Raw genomic sequence first — 16652 nt, forward strand, 5'->3', positions numbered from 1 at the left:
AGAAGATGCAGATGCCGGAACATGTTACATGTTCTACCCTAAAAACGGGTATAATACGTAACATGTTCTAAAGGTAAACTTAAAATGTATGGGATTCTTTTTTTCAGTTTTATACTTACCTAGATGGATGCAGCCAGTGCCCTGCTTGGTTCCTTCTCCTTAATTGCACTCCCCTTTCATATCTCCGGCGGGTGGCAGCACTCCATGCTCGTTTCCCATCCTGTCTCCTGGTAAGCCTCCCAGTGATGTCATGCCGGCCGTGACTAGGAAGCGAGTGTTGGACGGAGATTACTCCGCCTGATAGAGAAGTGAGTACGAGGGTGGGGCGGGCTAGTCTCAGACTTGTGCTGGGTGCAGGATTGCACTCACCACATGCTGTCATATGTATGTAGCGTGGCCTCTACTGCGCCCCCCCTTCCTCCAGTAAATGGTCCCGCCCAGGGCATCTCCCCTTTTGCCCACCCCTTGTACCGGCCCTGGATGCAGCATCAGTCTGATGCTGCATCTGTCCCATGGCGCCTCTGCACTGAGAACTGAGCCATTGAACATCGCCGATGGCTCGGTTTTTTCACCTCCCTGAGCAGAGAGTTGTAGACTGTCAATCAGCATCTCTCCGCTCTGCTCCTCCACACTCACTGGAGCATTGAGCTGTGGAGGGGCGGGGAGCAGCCAGTGGCGGTGCATCTATAGAGGACGCTGGAGCACCGCCCCCTCTGGCTCTCGCACCGCCACTGATTACAATAACATAGATTCATGCATTGGCCGGACGGTGAGCGCTGGCCACCTGAATAACGGCAGCTGATTGTCTGTGCGGAAGTGCCTATCAGAGCCAGTGGCTCTGATAGGCTTTCCGAGTACAGCCCTCAGCCTTCTGGATGCTTATCCAGGGGACATACGGGGGTGCGTTCCTTGGATAACACTGACAGGCGTCTCAGCCAATCAGGTTACCGGTAACCTGATTGGCTGAAGCGTCATCGAGGGCGGGAGAAGACATCGAAGGACGTGGAAGGAGGATGGCTGACTTCCAGAAAGGTAAGTGTCGGGCAGGGGGAGGGGCATTTTACAGGGCACAACGGCAACAATGGACACAGTGGTGACAATGGGCACAGTGGTGACAATGGGCACAGTGGGGACAATTGGCACAGTGGTGACAATGAGCACAGTGGGGACAAAATTGGCACAGTGGGAACAATTGGCACAGTGGGGACAATTGACACAGTGGGGACAATGGGCACAGTGACATCAATGGGCACAGTGTCGACAATTAAAGGGCACAGTGGTGACAATTGGCACAGTGGCGACAATTGATGGGTACAGTGGCTGTGTTTGATGGCATGGCATAGTGACTGCATTTGATGGCATGGAACAGTGGTGACAATTGATGGCACAGTGGCTGTGTTTGATGGCATGGCATAGTGACTGCATTTGATGGCATGGAACAGTGGTGACAATTGATGGCACAGTGGCTGCGTTTGATGGCATAGCACAGTGGCTGCGTTTGATGGCATGGCACAGTGGTGCAAATTGATGGCACAGTGTCTGCGTTTGATGGCATGGCACAGTGATTGCATTTGATGGCATGGCACAGTGGTGACAATTGATGGCACAGTGGCTGCATTTGATGGGCACATTGAGGCTGCAATTTGTTTTCCTTTTTTTTTTCAGTTTGCGCCCCCCCCAAAAAAAATTGAGCACCAGCCGCCACTGGAAGCAGCCATCTCAGATGCTCAGCAGCTCAGGATGACACAGTGTCTGGACTGATTTCTGTGACCTCAGCAGAGAATGGGTCACAGGAGTGCAAAATGAACTGCACTAATGTGATGCATAGGAGAAGTCCAGCCAAACAAAGATTTGGCTGGACATCTCCTTTAATCTTTAAGGTTTTCAACTTAATGCATTCTCTGCATTAAGGTAAAAAACCTTCTCAGTTCAGCTCCTTCCCCCACCTAAATACTTACCTGAGCCCAAAATCAATCCACCTCTGACTTCTTACTGGACATGGAGGCAGCAGTGTAAGCCACAGGCTCTTGCTGCTGTCAATCAAATCCAGTGAGGAAGGGCGGGACTGAGCCACACTGTGTGTGTCAATAGATGAACACAGCCCTGCTCAGGGACTGAGCCGCATGTGTACCACCATGGTAAGTGACTTATGGCGGAACATGTAGAAAAGGAGGATCCAAGAGCGCTGGCAGGGGACCTGAGAAGAAGAGGATCAGGGCCACTCCAAAACCATTGCACAGAACAGGTAAGTATGACATGTTTGTTATAAAAAAAAAACTTTAAAATCTGTTTAAAAGTCCATAATCAGGTATTTAAAGGCAAAAAATTGTGCATACTTGCTAAAGACTTGATAAGTGATCTAGTAAATAACATCTTAATACATATTAAAAATGTGAAAATTTACAAACAAAAATGACTGCAATTAACACAAAAAGCCATTATTTACCGATATAACTTATATAGCCTTCTTTTTTTCTTCAGGAGTCAACCGATTCTACGATAACATTGAAGAAATGGTTGGTTACAGGCCATGCATCTGGTGGAAACTGTGCTGGTCTTTCTTTACACCCATTATTGTAGCGGTAAGATTTACATGATATTTCTTAATTAATATCAGATTAAATTTGCCATAACACAAAAAGAGTGTCTGGAAATAATGCCATTCGTGCTCCAATGAGGCGTAAGCGATTAAGTAAGTGGTTGTCTAGAGACAAGCTGATGTGAAAGCTTCATTAACTTAAAAAGGAATCTGATATTTGTCAAAGTAGCTAATCATTTGTTAAATTTTCTGTGACTGAAGGTTAGCTTTTATTCCTATATAGAAAATAAGTGCACTGTCCCCTAATAATTCACCTTATGACATAAAAATCATATATGGAATCATGCAAAACATAACAATAAATAATCATTCATCGACTGTGATCTGTGATATTGAAAAAAGGAAAGGTACCCCTAGGGGCTTTGAGTTGCAGCAATAAATAAAGATAATACAGATAGTGAAAATTTGTATAAAAGTATACAATTTATTACAGTTTGAATGGTATCAAGTGTAAAAAAATTATCTGGTAGGAATCATAACATGAGCTCAGAAAAGGACATATAAACAAAGGCTAATACACATAAAAACCGTCCGGTAACAGTCAGTACATCATTAAAGATAATTACTATGGACGCATGGCCTCAATGCGTTTCGACCTTTTATATGATTGCGGTCTTCTTCAGGGGGAACAAAGGTTTGCGACCATAAATTCTACAATAGAATACATATATATTAGACATTGTATACACATTTTTGCAAACAACTATGTACAACTTTCACGTGACATGTTGTTAACATCGTTGCCAAGAAATACATACCAGAGTGGCTATTGGAAACCAAGGACAGCAGTCAGCCAGCGACCGGCCACCAATGAGCAACCCTTAAGGGTCCCGCCAGTTGAGAGGATGGTCAGATGGAAAAAGAGGGAAGACCATATTGTGGGGCAGACAAAGGATCACCCCTGGGCCTACAAGAGGCCGCAAAATGTGACCCCACATCAGTGAAGCCGGAGAACAGGAGCAGGGGGAGGGGGAAGGGGACAGGGAAGGGCCCAAAGGGCGGGGAGGGAGGGAAAAGGGGACGAGGGGCCAACCAAAGGTCGGTGGTAGGAGGGGAGAGACCGAGGGGAGTAAGCCAACAAGAAGATTAGTCACCGACTGGATAAAGCCAAAAGTCCTGTAAAGAAATTATGAATAATAAGCAAAACAAAGAAATGTTTGCCTATGTGTATTGATACAATTGTGATCAGAGACATAGTTGTTTGCAAAAACGTGTATACAATGTCTAATATACTGTATATGTATTCCATTGTAGAATTTATTGCTGCAACTCAAAGCCCCTAGGGGTACCTTTCCTTTTTTCAAGTTCTATCAGGGGTGTGCAGCGTAATTGTCCACAGTGGGTATCGCTTTTCCTTTGCAGAATCTGTGATATTAACCAATTCAGCCAGGGAAGATTTAACCCCCTTCCTGATCAGAGCACTTTTTACAATTTGGCACTGTGTCGCTTTACCTGACAATTGCACGGTCGTGCAACGCTGTACCCATACAAAATTTGCGTCCTTTTTTTTCCACAGATAGAGCTTTCTTTTGGTGGTATTTGATTACCTCTGTGGTTTTTATTTGTTGTGCTCAATAATAAAAAATAGCCCCAAAAACTTGCAATAAGTGTATATTGATTGGTTTGCGCAAAATTTATAACGTCTAAAAAATATGGGAAAGATTGTCATTTTTATGGCATTTATTTTTTTACTGGTGATGGCAGTGATCTGCGATTTTTAGCGGTATTGCGCCATGGCAGCGGACAGATTGGACACTTTTGACACATTTTTGGGACCATTGACATCTATACAGCGATCAGTGCTATAAAAATGCACTGATTACTGTGTAAATGTCACTGGCAGGGAAGGGGTTAACACTAGGGGGTGATCAAGGCGTTAAATGTGTGTTCCCCCGGTGTGTTCTAACTGTATGGGTATGTGACGTACTAGGCAAGGAGACATTTCCCTGTTCCTACTAAGTAGGAACAAACAACATGTCTCCTCTGCCCTGACAGCACAGGGATTTGTGTGTTTACACACACATATCCCTGTGTTGGCGCTTATGCACAAGCACGTGGCCGACAGGCACGATCGCTGCTGACCACTCGCATCGGATCCCCCGCCGTTCAGAGACCACGTGTGTGCTCCTCCGGTGGCCACTAAGGGGAAGGACGTACCCATATTGGATTTCGCCCAGGAGAGCCATTGTACTGCAGTATATGCAGAGCCATTGAGCCACTGCGTAAGCCGCTGTGTGAGCCGGTCGGGAAATAGCTCATTAAAAAATATGAAAAAAGTGCAGTGTCATGGACTGCTACATACAGATCATTATTCTTAAAAGTGCCGGGTGCAAAATCAACATATGACAATCGCCATCGTTGAACTGATGTATATAAATAAAATTCAAACTGTGAAACTTCATCAAAATCCAAACACAGTCCTACTTCATGCAAAAGGAAGGAAAGAAAAAGGTGTCCGTTAAAAGAGTTACACCACGTATCCACCTTTGTGCTCATATGTACAGACAAGCTGCTTATCAGAACCACTGATCCCAAAAGGGATCAAAAGCACTCTAAGGTATGCTCCCAAAGGCAGCTACAGCTCACTCCCGACCGACTCCACACAGCTCAGGTAGGTAAAACCATTCAGCTCCATTTAGGTATATGTGTTAAAAACAAGGAGGAGAAATTATAATGTAAAACCGCGTACCACTTTATTGAAGATCTTAGGCATGTTAAACATCCACAGTGCTGTGCTGACTTGCTCCGCCCCACGCATTTCCCCTAAACAGGCGTCTGGGATTGGAGCCTCTATTTGTAAGTGCAATATGTTTTTATTTGAAATAAAGTGGTAGGTGGTTTTGCACTATGATTTCTCCTCCTTGTTTTTAACACATATACCTTAAAGCGGAGTTTCACCCTAAAGTTGAACTTCCGCTCATCTGATTCCTCCTCCCCTCCAGTGCCATAATTGGCACCTTTTGGGGGTAGGGCGGACAGGATACCTGTCTTTGACATGTATCCTTTATCACTTCCGGGAGTCCGGCCTGTGGTAAAACAGGAAGAAGTTCAGGACAGCCGCACTCCAAAAATGTTTTTGCCTTTTATTCAAAAAATGTAATCAAAAATACATGCCACAGCAGAACAGACAGAAAAGCTGACACCTTTCACACTAACAAACAGTGCTTAGTCATAGCTGGTCATCCGGCCCGTGACGTCACCGTGGGGCTCCCTCCTCCTCCCGCAGCCGCCAGGCCAATAGGAAAGAGGACCAGGGCCTCACGTATGCGCAGTAGGGTTCCTGACGTGAAGCCAAAAGACTACACTGCTGGGTTCCCTTACCCGCAATGGCGGCGGCAGCACCTGACAGCTGATGAAAACATCAGCTGCCGTGCCGACATCGAGGCACTCAGGCAGTTTTCAGGCGTTTTATTGCTAGAAATAGCACCTGTAAAGGGCCTGAAAACTGCCCCCCATTTATTGCAATGGTTGCTTTCACACCCCAGCGGTGTGCTTGCAGGACATTAGAAAAAGTCCTGCAAGCAGCATCTTTAGGGCAGTTTGGGAGTGCTGTATACAGCGCTCCCAAAACACCCTGCCCATTGAAATGAATGAGCAGCACTTCCGAAGCGCCTGAAAAGCGGGTTGGAAGCGCTGCAACAAGGGCGTTTTTAACCCCTTTTTGGGGGGTAAAAGAGCCCCGCTAGTGGCCGAAAAGCCGTGAAAAAACGCCACTTTTAACAGCGGTAAAGCGCCGCTAAAACAAGCGGAGCTTTACCGTGAATGCACGGGCGGCCCCAGTGTGAAAGGGATCTCAGAGTGCTTTTGATCTTCTTTGGGATCAGTGGTTCTGATAAGCAGCTTGTCTGTACATATGAGCACAAAGGTGGATGAGTGGTGAATCTCTTTCAACTGACACTACCATATTCAGCACAGAGCACCTTTTTCTTTCCTTTTGCATGAAATAGGACTGTTTAGACTTAATGAAGTTTCACAGTTTGAATTTTGTTTATATACATCAGTTCAACAATGGAGATTGTCACATTGTTGGTTTTGCACTTTTAAGAATAATGTTCTGTACATGACACTTTGCACTTTATTCATATTATTTATTGAGTATTTTTTAATATCACAGATTCTGTCAATGTTTGATATTACAGTAGATGAATGATTATTAATTTTTATGATTTGCATGAATTCCATATATGATTAATTATTAGGCGACAGCATACTTATTTTCTATATAGTATTGTTTTAGTAGACTATTCACTACTTCAGGTGCAGCAAACCCAATTCCTTCCCAAATGTAGCTTTTATTTCTGTGTACCAGTTAAAGAAATCTCCATTCAACTTTGTGCCTAGTGACAGTAATGATCAGAACAAAAAAAATCATGTTAAAGCCTCCAGCAAACTGAACAGTGAGCAGCACAATACTGAAATTACCAAATCTCACTTAGGGCTCATTTGCATTTGCTTCAACTTTAACACACATTAAAGCGCCTACCGCTTCAACATGTTTTTTTTTATGTGTTTATGAGGCTTCTGCGATGCTTTGATAAAAAACTCAGGGCCATTGTGCTGTAAAACCTGCACTTAAGCCCTGTACACACGACCGGGATTCTCGTCAGAAAAAAAACGTTGTGTTTCGTGATGAGATTCCTGGCAAGATTTTCGTGCGATTCAAAAGAACCGCCGTTCTTTTGAATGGCACGAACGCGGTGATGTCATCGACTACGACGAGCATGCGCTCGTCACATTCGATACCGTTGCCGCCATCTTGCTTCACCCTACCTATGCCTTGGAAGTTACCATGAAGACAGGTAAGTATACACACGCTCGGGTTTCTTGGCAGGAAAACAGTGCCGGGAATCACAACGAGAAAATAGAGAGCAGGTTTGTTATTTTTCTCATCGAGATTCTGGGCAGTTTTCCTGACGAGAAACCTCAAAGCCTCGTACACACGCACGGTTTACCCGGCAAGAAAGCTCTGCCAGTAATTTTCTTGCTGTTTCTGGCCGAGAAAACCGCGCGTGTGTACGAGGCTTTAGTCTCAAAATTTGATACGTCCCTGATCTTAGCATTGAGCATTACTTACATTTAGTTGTGTTTACTGAGCTGCAACTTTTGGAATTTGGACAAGTCTAAACTACAATTTTTTAATCCCTGTCCTAAAATACGCATACATTTAAATGCAGGGAAATGATCTGCTATTTAATATGGAGACATATTAAGAACAATCTTACCATATGATTATATGTGCATTTAATTTTTTCTGTATGTGCGTAGACAATCAAAAGCTCTGAGATTGTAGCTGGGTGCCACCATCTTGGATGTGGTGCCAACAGCTCAGCAGTCTCACAATTCTCACTCAAGCAACACTCTCTAGCATTCCCCTTTTCTCCTTCCTTGGCAGCCAGGAGGAGGGGGGTAAATGAGCCAGCACAGACAGTATTTAGACGCTCTCAGAAGAGGAGAGGCCTATGACATTTAAGAAGGGAGTGGGCTGTGCTAGGAAATTGACTATTCCTAAATAAGTCAAATTATTTTGCAAGTTCAGAGGCAAATTCCAACCAAAAATTGTTTATGAAAAGTAAAAACTCTGCAAGCAAGCATTTAGAATGCTAGATTTTTCTGTACCTGAAATATTTTCAGTTGGTAACAGGGCATCTTTAAATGAAATGAAACAGTAAAAAAAAAATTACTTATTTTTTCTGCACTATTCTAGTAAAATCAGGCTTCTTTTTTTTTTTTTTTTTTTTTTTACTTACCACTTAGCAATTCACTGATTAACAAAATGTCAACAAGCTTCCCTTAGGAAAAAACATTACACTGGCTTCTATTTTGGTCTTTTTTTGACACCAGAAAAACAACACTTTGCATTAATTTTCTTCATGTTGACTTTGTGCCCTTTTCAACACTAATTCATTTTTGGCTTGCTGTACTTTATCCTGAAATATGCTTCATATTTGACAAGACATTCATGTGGCACATTGATTTTCTTTTTGCAGGGGGTGTTCATTTTCAGTGCCGTTCAAATGACTCCTCTAACCATGGGAGATTATGTCTTTCCTGCTTGGGGCCAAGGTGTTGGTTGGTTCATGGCCTTGTCTTCGATGTTGCTGATCCCAGGATACATGATCTATATGTTTTTAACGCTAAAAGGGTCATTAAAACAGGTATGGACTTCCTCTCTGAGCTGGAACATACAGTAATTATTATAATACAATTATTTAGTTTCATTTAGTATAAGAAAATGCCATAGCATAGTGTTGAAATAACAAACAATTCATCGATAATTTAAGAAATGTCTGCTGTAAGAAATACTATTCTACATTATTGAGTGGACAGGTCTTTCAAATGATTGTAATCTTCTAAAGTCTGGTAATACTTAAATAGCAAGCAAGTTTTGAAAGGGAGGAAAAGTAGGCAACATAGAGAGTTGAAACGACATGCCAAAGAAAAAACAGTAAAGCCCAATCAAACTTTTAGTTTATATCAGCTGAATACATCTGAGGTGCATGAAAAAAAAAGGTGTAACAAGGCATATAGTCAATTTATTTAGAAAGCAGCCACAGATGGGAGTAGAAAAGCCTGTCCCCTGCCAGCATGCTAAACAGAGGGCCCATTGCTCTATGTGTGGAAGCAATAGTCTCTCTGCTCTCAGTGGCCACTCTGCTGCCCCTTGATTCCTGTTATGCTGACAACTCAAAATTTTGGTCCCCCCCCCTTTTCTGTTTTGGTGACAGTTGTTACAAGGATAAATAGAGAGCATAAATCTCCCTAGAAGGGACACAGACTATTTTGATTATACAGGATTTATATAGTACCAAAAGTTTACCCATCACTTTACAGTACAATTACATTACAGCTCAATACAGAAGAAAAAGGAGGGCCCTGATCATGGAGCTTACAATCAAAGGGAGGGGGAGGTGGTATAAAAAAGGTAATGGCTGCAAGGGATGATCTGAGGGAGGAGAGGATGATCTGATGGAAGGGACTCAAGTACAGTTCTTAGGTGGAGGTGGGGTAGGCTTCCCTGAATTAGTGTGTTTTCAAGATCGCCTAAAGGTGGACAGGGTAGGAGCTGACCAGACATACTGGGGCAGGGAATTCCAGAGGATGGGAGAGGCTCTGGAGAAGTCCTGGAGGCGAGCATGGAAGAAGGTGACAAGGGAGCTAGAGGGCAGGAGGTCATTGGAGGAGCGTAAATAACGATTTGAGCAATATCTGCAGATGAGGCTGGTGATGTAGCTGGGGGTGATGTTGTGGATGGCCTTGTATGTTGTGGTTAGTATTTTTAATTTTATACGATGGGGTAGGGGGAAACCAGTAAAGATATTTGCAGAGAGGGGCAGCAGTCACTGATTGTTTAGTAAGGTGTATTAGTCTGGCAGCAGCACTCATGATAGACTGAAGGGGGGATAGCCTGTGTAAAGGTATACCAGTGAGGAGGGAGTTGTAATAGTCAAGGCGGGAAATAACCATGGAGTGAATAAGTTGTTTTGTGGTGTCGTTAGTTAGAAAGGGGAAAATTCTGGAGATGTAAGACATCAAGATTTATCCAGTGATTGGATGTGGGGGCCGAATGAGAGGTCAGAGTCTAGTATTACACGCAGTACCCTGGCAGGTGTGGAGGGACCAATGGTTATGCAGTTGATCTCAATGGTAAAATCATGGGAAGGGGATTGGAAAGGAGGAAATATTACAAGCTCAGTTTTAGAGTCAAATATATTTTTATTGCGTTTGACAGAATAAAATAGTACAGACAATGTTCAAATGTCCACGACACAAGAAAATACAATGCAGATCCCACTGTCTACCCTCAGCAGGAAACATTATCAACATAAACTCAGAGGCTCCGCCGTCTACAAGGAGCATACAGTGTCATTCCATACGAAGGGCAGTGAGGGCTTAGACGATTACATAGTACGACACTTGATTTATTCACCTGAAATTTTAAACAGAGAGAAAGAAAAGAAAATAAACAAAAAAAAGAGGGAAAAAGAGCAATAGAGGATAGAGGAAGAAAGAAAAGAAGAAAGAGAGAAATGAGGGATCGAGCAGACCACGGCATGTCAAACCTACATGATGTAATCAGGGTAGGTAGCTGGGTTAACCCAGAGGTGCCAATAACGTTTTCAGGGAGTCCAAGGCAGAGTAGTCAATCCAAAGGAGCCATAGGGTCTTGAATTTGTCAAAGGTGTCAGTATCAAGGGCCAGCATCTCTTCCATGCGCATAATATTCAAGCTCAGTTTTAGAAAGATTGAGTTTGAGGAAGTGGTGTGACATCCATACTAATATGTCGCTCAGGAGCTTAAAATCAGTTTGTGATGCGTGAGGAGATAGAGGCGGTGAGATGAGGAGTCAAGAGATAGATCTGGGTGTCATTAGCATAGAGGTGTTATTGAAAGCCATGAATGGTTATCAACTGGCCCAGGGAAGAGGTATAGAGAGAATAGGAGGAGCCCAAGGACAGAGTCTTGGAGTACCCCAAGAGAAAGAGGAGCGGAGGAGATGTTGTTGTATGTGACACTGAAAATGCGCTGAGATAGGATGAGAACCAGGAAAGAGCAGAGTCATGGAGGCCAAGGGAGTGAAATTTATTGAGGAGGAGTGGGTGGTCAACTGTGTCAAAGTATCACATACCTGGTCAGAGGCCGATTATGCAGAGAGGGCTCCCCTTGCCACCTGATGTATGGGTATACTGGATGCAGCAGGATACACAGCTGGAAAGGAGTTTCTTAGAGAACCTCAGTAGTATTTAGCAGTAGTGCACACAGGTGATGGCAGTGAAAGCCAGGCCAGGGGTCAAACACAGTGGCTCCATCAGGAGCAGATGCAGGTAGCAAAACAGGAACTAACCAAGGTCAAATACAAGAAGGCAAGCCAGGAATAAATAACACATTCCGTAATGCAAGCCGGAGTCATATACTGAAGACAGCAGCAGAGTCGGTAGAACAAGCCAGGGGTCAAAGCCAGGAGAGGAGATCAGACAGGTCAGAGCAAGTGGGTCTTACAAAAGGGAATCCAAGGATAAATGCACAAGTGCTCAGGAACACAGGGAGGCTAAAGACAATCCAGCAATTTGTGAGAGGAGCTGCTGTCCTTATATAGGTCAGTGGATACTGGCAAATAGCGAGCTTTGCTTACACCGATGCGCAGGCGGGTACACAGATTCGCCACTGTGTACCATTCACTAATGCGTATGCATAATTCTTCCGTGACACAAAGGCAGCAGAAAGGTCTAAGCGTATGAGTATGGAGTACTGCCTATTGGTTTTAGCAGTTAGTGGGTCATTGCTTAGTTTTAGTAGGACAGTTTCAGTGGAATGTTGTGGGCAGAAGCCAGACTGTAGGGGATCGAGAAGGTTGTTGTCAGTGAGGTATGAGACAATAAAAAGCATACAGTGATTTCAACCCTTTATTTATACAGTTATGGATTTAGTTATACTTTAATTCACCAAAAAGGTATCCAAATGGCAGTCTACTTAGCAGGAAGGGAGAATCGGTTTGGTTTTCAGTACTTGGATAATTTATTTCTTCTTTTCAACATAAAAACATTTAACAATTGATTTATTCTTCCAGCGCCTACAAGTTATGATACAGCCAAGAGAGGATGTTGTTCACTCAGAAAATGGACCCGAACAGTTGTCAAAGAGTAATTCAGCAAACAAGGAAGCTTATATTTAAAAACACTGTACTAAGAAAATGCAAGTGTAATGTTTTATAAATACAGAATGGTTGACATGACCACATATTTACATCTGGAATAAAGAATTTACCTACCTCCAGTGGCAAAAAAGGGGACCACCAATAGAAGAGCACAAGGAATTCAACTAGGCTATTTTCTTACAGTTTTGTGGAGTAAAATGAATGGTTTGCGTGTTCAGGCAATTTAGACTGTTACTGTTTTTATCTTTACTGTGAGAGTTGAATTTGTAAACCGACAACACCATTTCTAAAGCTGTATTTGGCTATGAAGATACGAGGTTTATGTGTGACTGATTTTTAATTCTGTATGGAAAAAATTTCTTAAGAAAACAGCTCCCAAGGTTTTGAATATTTCAATACAAATATTAGTTCTTTTTTTTTTAATCCAAATTTTTACACAAATTAGCTATCACTTACAAACTTACAATTGTATTATTTTTAAGAGTAATATAACTTTTTTTTAATTTTCTGAAAATTAAAAATGTTTATTTTCTAAACAAGGGTATCCAAGCACAAATTATTTAAACAAATGTTTCAAGGGACCAAATTGTACTTGTATCTTTTGTAGAAAACAGAAGAATTGTATGACACCAGCTTTGCATTCCTTTCAGTAAATTTCATTTCACAGTAGCACAAATGACTGCACTATGGACGCAATATTTAATTCAATAGCAACAAGCTTCTCAATAGCTTTTTCTACATTAAGGGCATTTAGATAAACATGTCTCCTATCTAAATTGTGTCACAAAGAGGCACTGATGTTGTAAGTGGTAGGGATAACAAAATATTCAGAAATATTAGAGAAATATAGGTCACAAAAAACAAAAAGGGGCACCAAATTGTTAGAGAAAGGGACACCCCTAAGCCACACAACACCCTGGTTGGATCTACAGCACCTTCTAAATGGTGAAAATATTCATAGGTTTAATGCTATAAATAAAAGAATATGTTGAATTGCTTTTGGCAATGTTTGGCATTTACAGAAGCACTTGAAATGCCTATGAAGGTGTGACTGTGAGAGAGATGCACAATGAACTTGATAGTTGACCAAGTGTTGTGCTTTTAAAACAATGTTATATAGCACATGTACTTAAAGTAAAAATATTATGTGGAAATATGTTTCTTGTGAATGTTAGTTTGGTTTGTCATTTTTGTCCAAAGAGTATAAAATTAAAAAAATGATATATATGTTCTTGCAATAAATTAATATTCTCAGAATGTCAAGCACATTTATTGTAGAAAATATATACAAAATATTTTAACAGAATTTGTTCAAAGTATTGTTTAGTAGACCCTGGGCCGTCTCATACTCAAATGTAACATATTCTGAATTATAATGTTTGGTATGTCTGTAGCTGAACCAGGCAATACGTCTTGTAACTTTATTTTGTATAAACCTACCATTCTTTGTGAGATTCTTTTGGTATCAGAGCCAACAATATATTGGCCACTGACTGCTGTTTAATAAATGTATTTCAGTCCAATGTTGTTTGGAAACCATGCAGTATTTAAATGTTTGATTGTACACAACAACGACATAAAAGAAGTTGACAGATACGCTTTGTAGCTATCTTGTATACAACATACCTTATCTACTTTAGCAAAATAGTGATGTAGAAATTACTGTGTTTAAATTGTATCTGTATCTTTTGTAGTATCTACCCTGAAAAAATATATTATATCATTCAATAAGCTTACCTGCAATAAGATATTATTGTTGAGATACAAATAAAGTTATCTATATATAAAATCTATATGTAATGTAACATATGCATAGACAACTATATACAGAGCCTGTTAAAGAGAAAAATGCAGTATCCTTTATATTTAGTATCTTGCAACCTGTACTATGGACCAAATGTAATATAAGATACATTTTAAATGTCTTTTAATGGTGTCTATCTGTAATAAAAGCACGGTTGTCATGTACGTTTAAAGACTTAGAAATCAAATAAAGAATATATTACAAATAAAGCAGGCATTGACTTTTTTAATTAATTCAGAATTTTGAACTGCATTGTGGTAATACGTACCTTTTGAAAATGGGGGGGGGGGGTAATTATATAACTACAGTTTTGTTTGTTTTAACAGTCAAAGCTTATTTATCAGAGGGGTTATCTGAAATTAAAGAAAACAGGTGTATCTTGTCTGCAATACCCAATATTGTACATACACTATAGGGAAGTGATGGCGAACCTTGGCACTCCAGATGTTTTGGAACTCCATTTCCCCTGATGCTCATGCACTCCGCAGTGTAGTTGAGCATCATGGGAAATGTAGTTCCAAAACATCTGGGGTGCCAAGGTTCACCATCACTGCTATAGGGTCTAAAATTTATATATATTGGAAAGTGGATACCATTATCAGCTGTACAACACACTATTGCCTGCAATTTATGATGCATTCATAAAATGAAGGTCTAGGTGTGGAGCCTGTGGTGTTTCACAGATTTCTTTCTGCTTGAAGTGGATGTAAACCCTCCATACACCCAGTGAAGTGAACATCCTCAGATGATACACAGGGATGAACCAAATCTCCCTACATAGGTTTTCCATGTATATCTGCTGTCTTCACAATTATATACTGTTTAGAAACTTCAGATCGTGTTAGGAGATGTTCTCTTCCTGGGTGGGATGTCTGGGCATACAGCCAAGATAGCTAAAATTGCTGATTGGAGAAAAGGCACACAACCCCTCTTATCATAGGTAGAGACTCTCAGAGGTGTTCTGTAATAGGGCCAGCTCCCTGTAAATCAATTTATAGCAATCTCCCCTGACACTAAAATCAGGCTGATTTTATCTGATTTGTCTGAGAATTTGTCAGGAGTGATCAGGCTGATAACAGAGGAATGGTTCAGGAGACAGCTACTGGACATAGCTCTTTGAAGAGAGATAACAAAACACTGCAGATATATAAGCTGCTCGAATTTCATGAATCGGGTTTACATCCACTTTAACTTTGCAGAGAGAACTTTGTTTTTAAAGGAGAGGCCAGTCACATGATTTTGACAAATCATGTGACCAGGGTGTCCTCTCCACTTATTTCTTGCATTCATTTTAATAGTGCTTTGCTTGCAAGATTCCAAAACCAAGGTCATTTTTATGGAGTGGGCCCTATTGTTTTGGATAAAACAGCCTTCAATCTTCAGAGAGAGCGTTTCACAAGATTTTGGAGTGTGTTTGTGGGGATTTGTGTCCAATTAGCCAAAAGAGCATTTGTTGGCTAAGGGATTGATGTTTGGTGTGAGGGCTTAACTCACAAACAACATTCCAATTCATCAGGTGTTGTAGACCACTTGAGTTCCTACACTAAACTTGTCAAACCATTTTGGGACCACGCTGGATCACTTTTCTTTGGCAAAAAAATCCTGCATTGTCCCAAAGTGTTGGTTTATGATACTCATTATTTTTAATGTTTGAATAAAAGACCCTTATTTTTTGTGAGGATGTGTGCTGGTAAAGAACATTTGCAGTAAACCTGACATTCCCATATATCTTGTCTGCAAAAATGTTCAGACATTTGACCAATACTCCAATAATACTGAATAACAAATTACCAAATAAAAAAAGCTCTCTGTGATATTTTTATTTAAAAGCACTGAACTTCAAATATGTTTTCCTTTGGAATTCAGTGTTCTAAAATAAAAATTCCGCAAAATAAAATAAAATATCAACCAACAAAGCATATTATTTGGCATATTTTATCCCCACATTTAATATTTATTTCATACAACTTGCAGCAATTTGCACAGGTTTAGAAGACTTTTAAACAAATGGATGGAGTTTACTGCCTTAGTTGGGCCAATAGATTTTTTGTCTAAGTTCCGTTCAACATATTCTTCCCAACGCCCATAGTCAGTTGACGAAAGCAGCCCACATAAAATGTTATCAAAACCTACACCATTGTTTGCGGTAAGTACTGGGTTTTTTAAATAAAGCTTTTTCATACATGCAGCTATGTCACTTGAATGCCTTTAAGAAATGTATTACATGCTTTTGCATGGTTATTTTTGATTATTGTCTTCTTATGTGTCTGTAAACATTCCCACCTTTACAGCCAGTGCTATAATGAGCTTTTAAGGCATCAAATGATATACTGTACCTATACTCCCGTTTCAGTTACCAAACCCTATGTCACATCAAATTGGAAGACAGAAGGAGACAACACTAAACTTTATAAGCCACTCTGAAATGTATTCAGTCAAAAGGTGCACCCATAGAGATCCACCTTAACCTCCCATGGAGGAATCAATGTGTGCACCCTTTGGCTGAATAAGCTTCAGTGCAGCTTTTACAATGGAGTGTGACTTTCTCCTATCTTCATATTCAATGTGTTATTGAAGCAGATTGTGGACAGCTGGTG

At 41.1% G+C, this 16652-nt stretch overlaps 1 protein-coding gene across 2 annotated transcripts in view; it reads left to right on the forward strand.

Moving 5' to 3' along the window:
* SLC6A1 (solute carrier family 6 member 1) overlaps positions 1–14260 on the forward strand; it is a 198858-nt gene extending 184598 nt beyond the window's left edge. For both annotated transcript variants that reach the window (XM_040359318.1, XM_040359317.1), the window contains 3 exons: positions 2482–2582; positions 8587–8754; positions 12165–14260. In XM_040359318.1, coding sequence (XP_040215252.1) covers positions 2482–2582; positions 8587–8754; positions 12165–12269 — 374 coding nt within the window. In that variant the 3' untranslated portion in view covers positions 12270–14260. The remainder of the gene's footprint in view (positions 1–2481; positions 2583–8586; positions 8755–12164) is intronic.
* The last annotated feature ends 2392 nt before the right edge of the window (positions 14261–16652 follow it).

Source organism: Rana temporaria, chromosome 7 (assembly GCF_905171775.1).
Source record: "Rana temporaria chromosome 7, aRanTem1.1, whole genome shotgun sequence".
Taxonomy (NCBI): domain Eukaryota; kingdom Metazoa; phylum Chordata; class Amphibia; order Anura; family Ranidae; genus Rana; species Rana temporaria.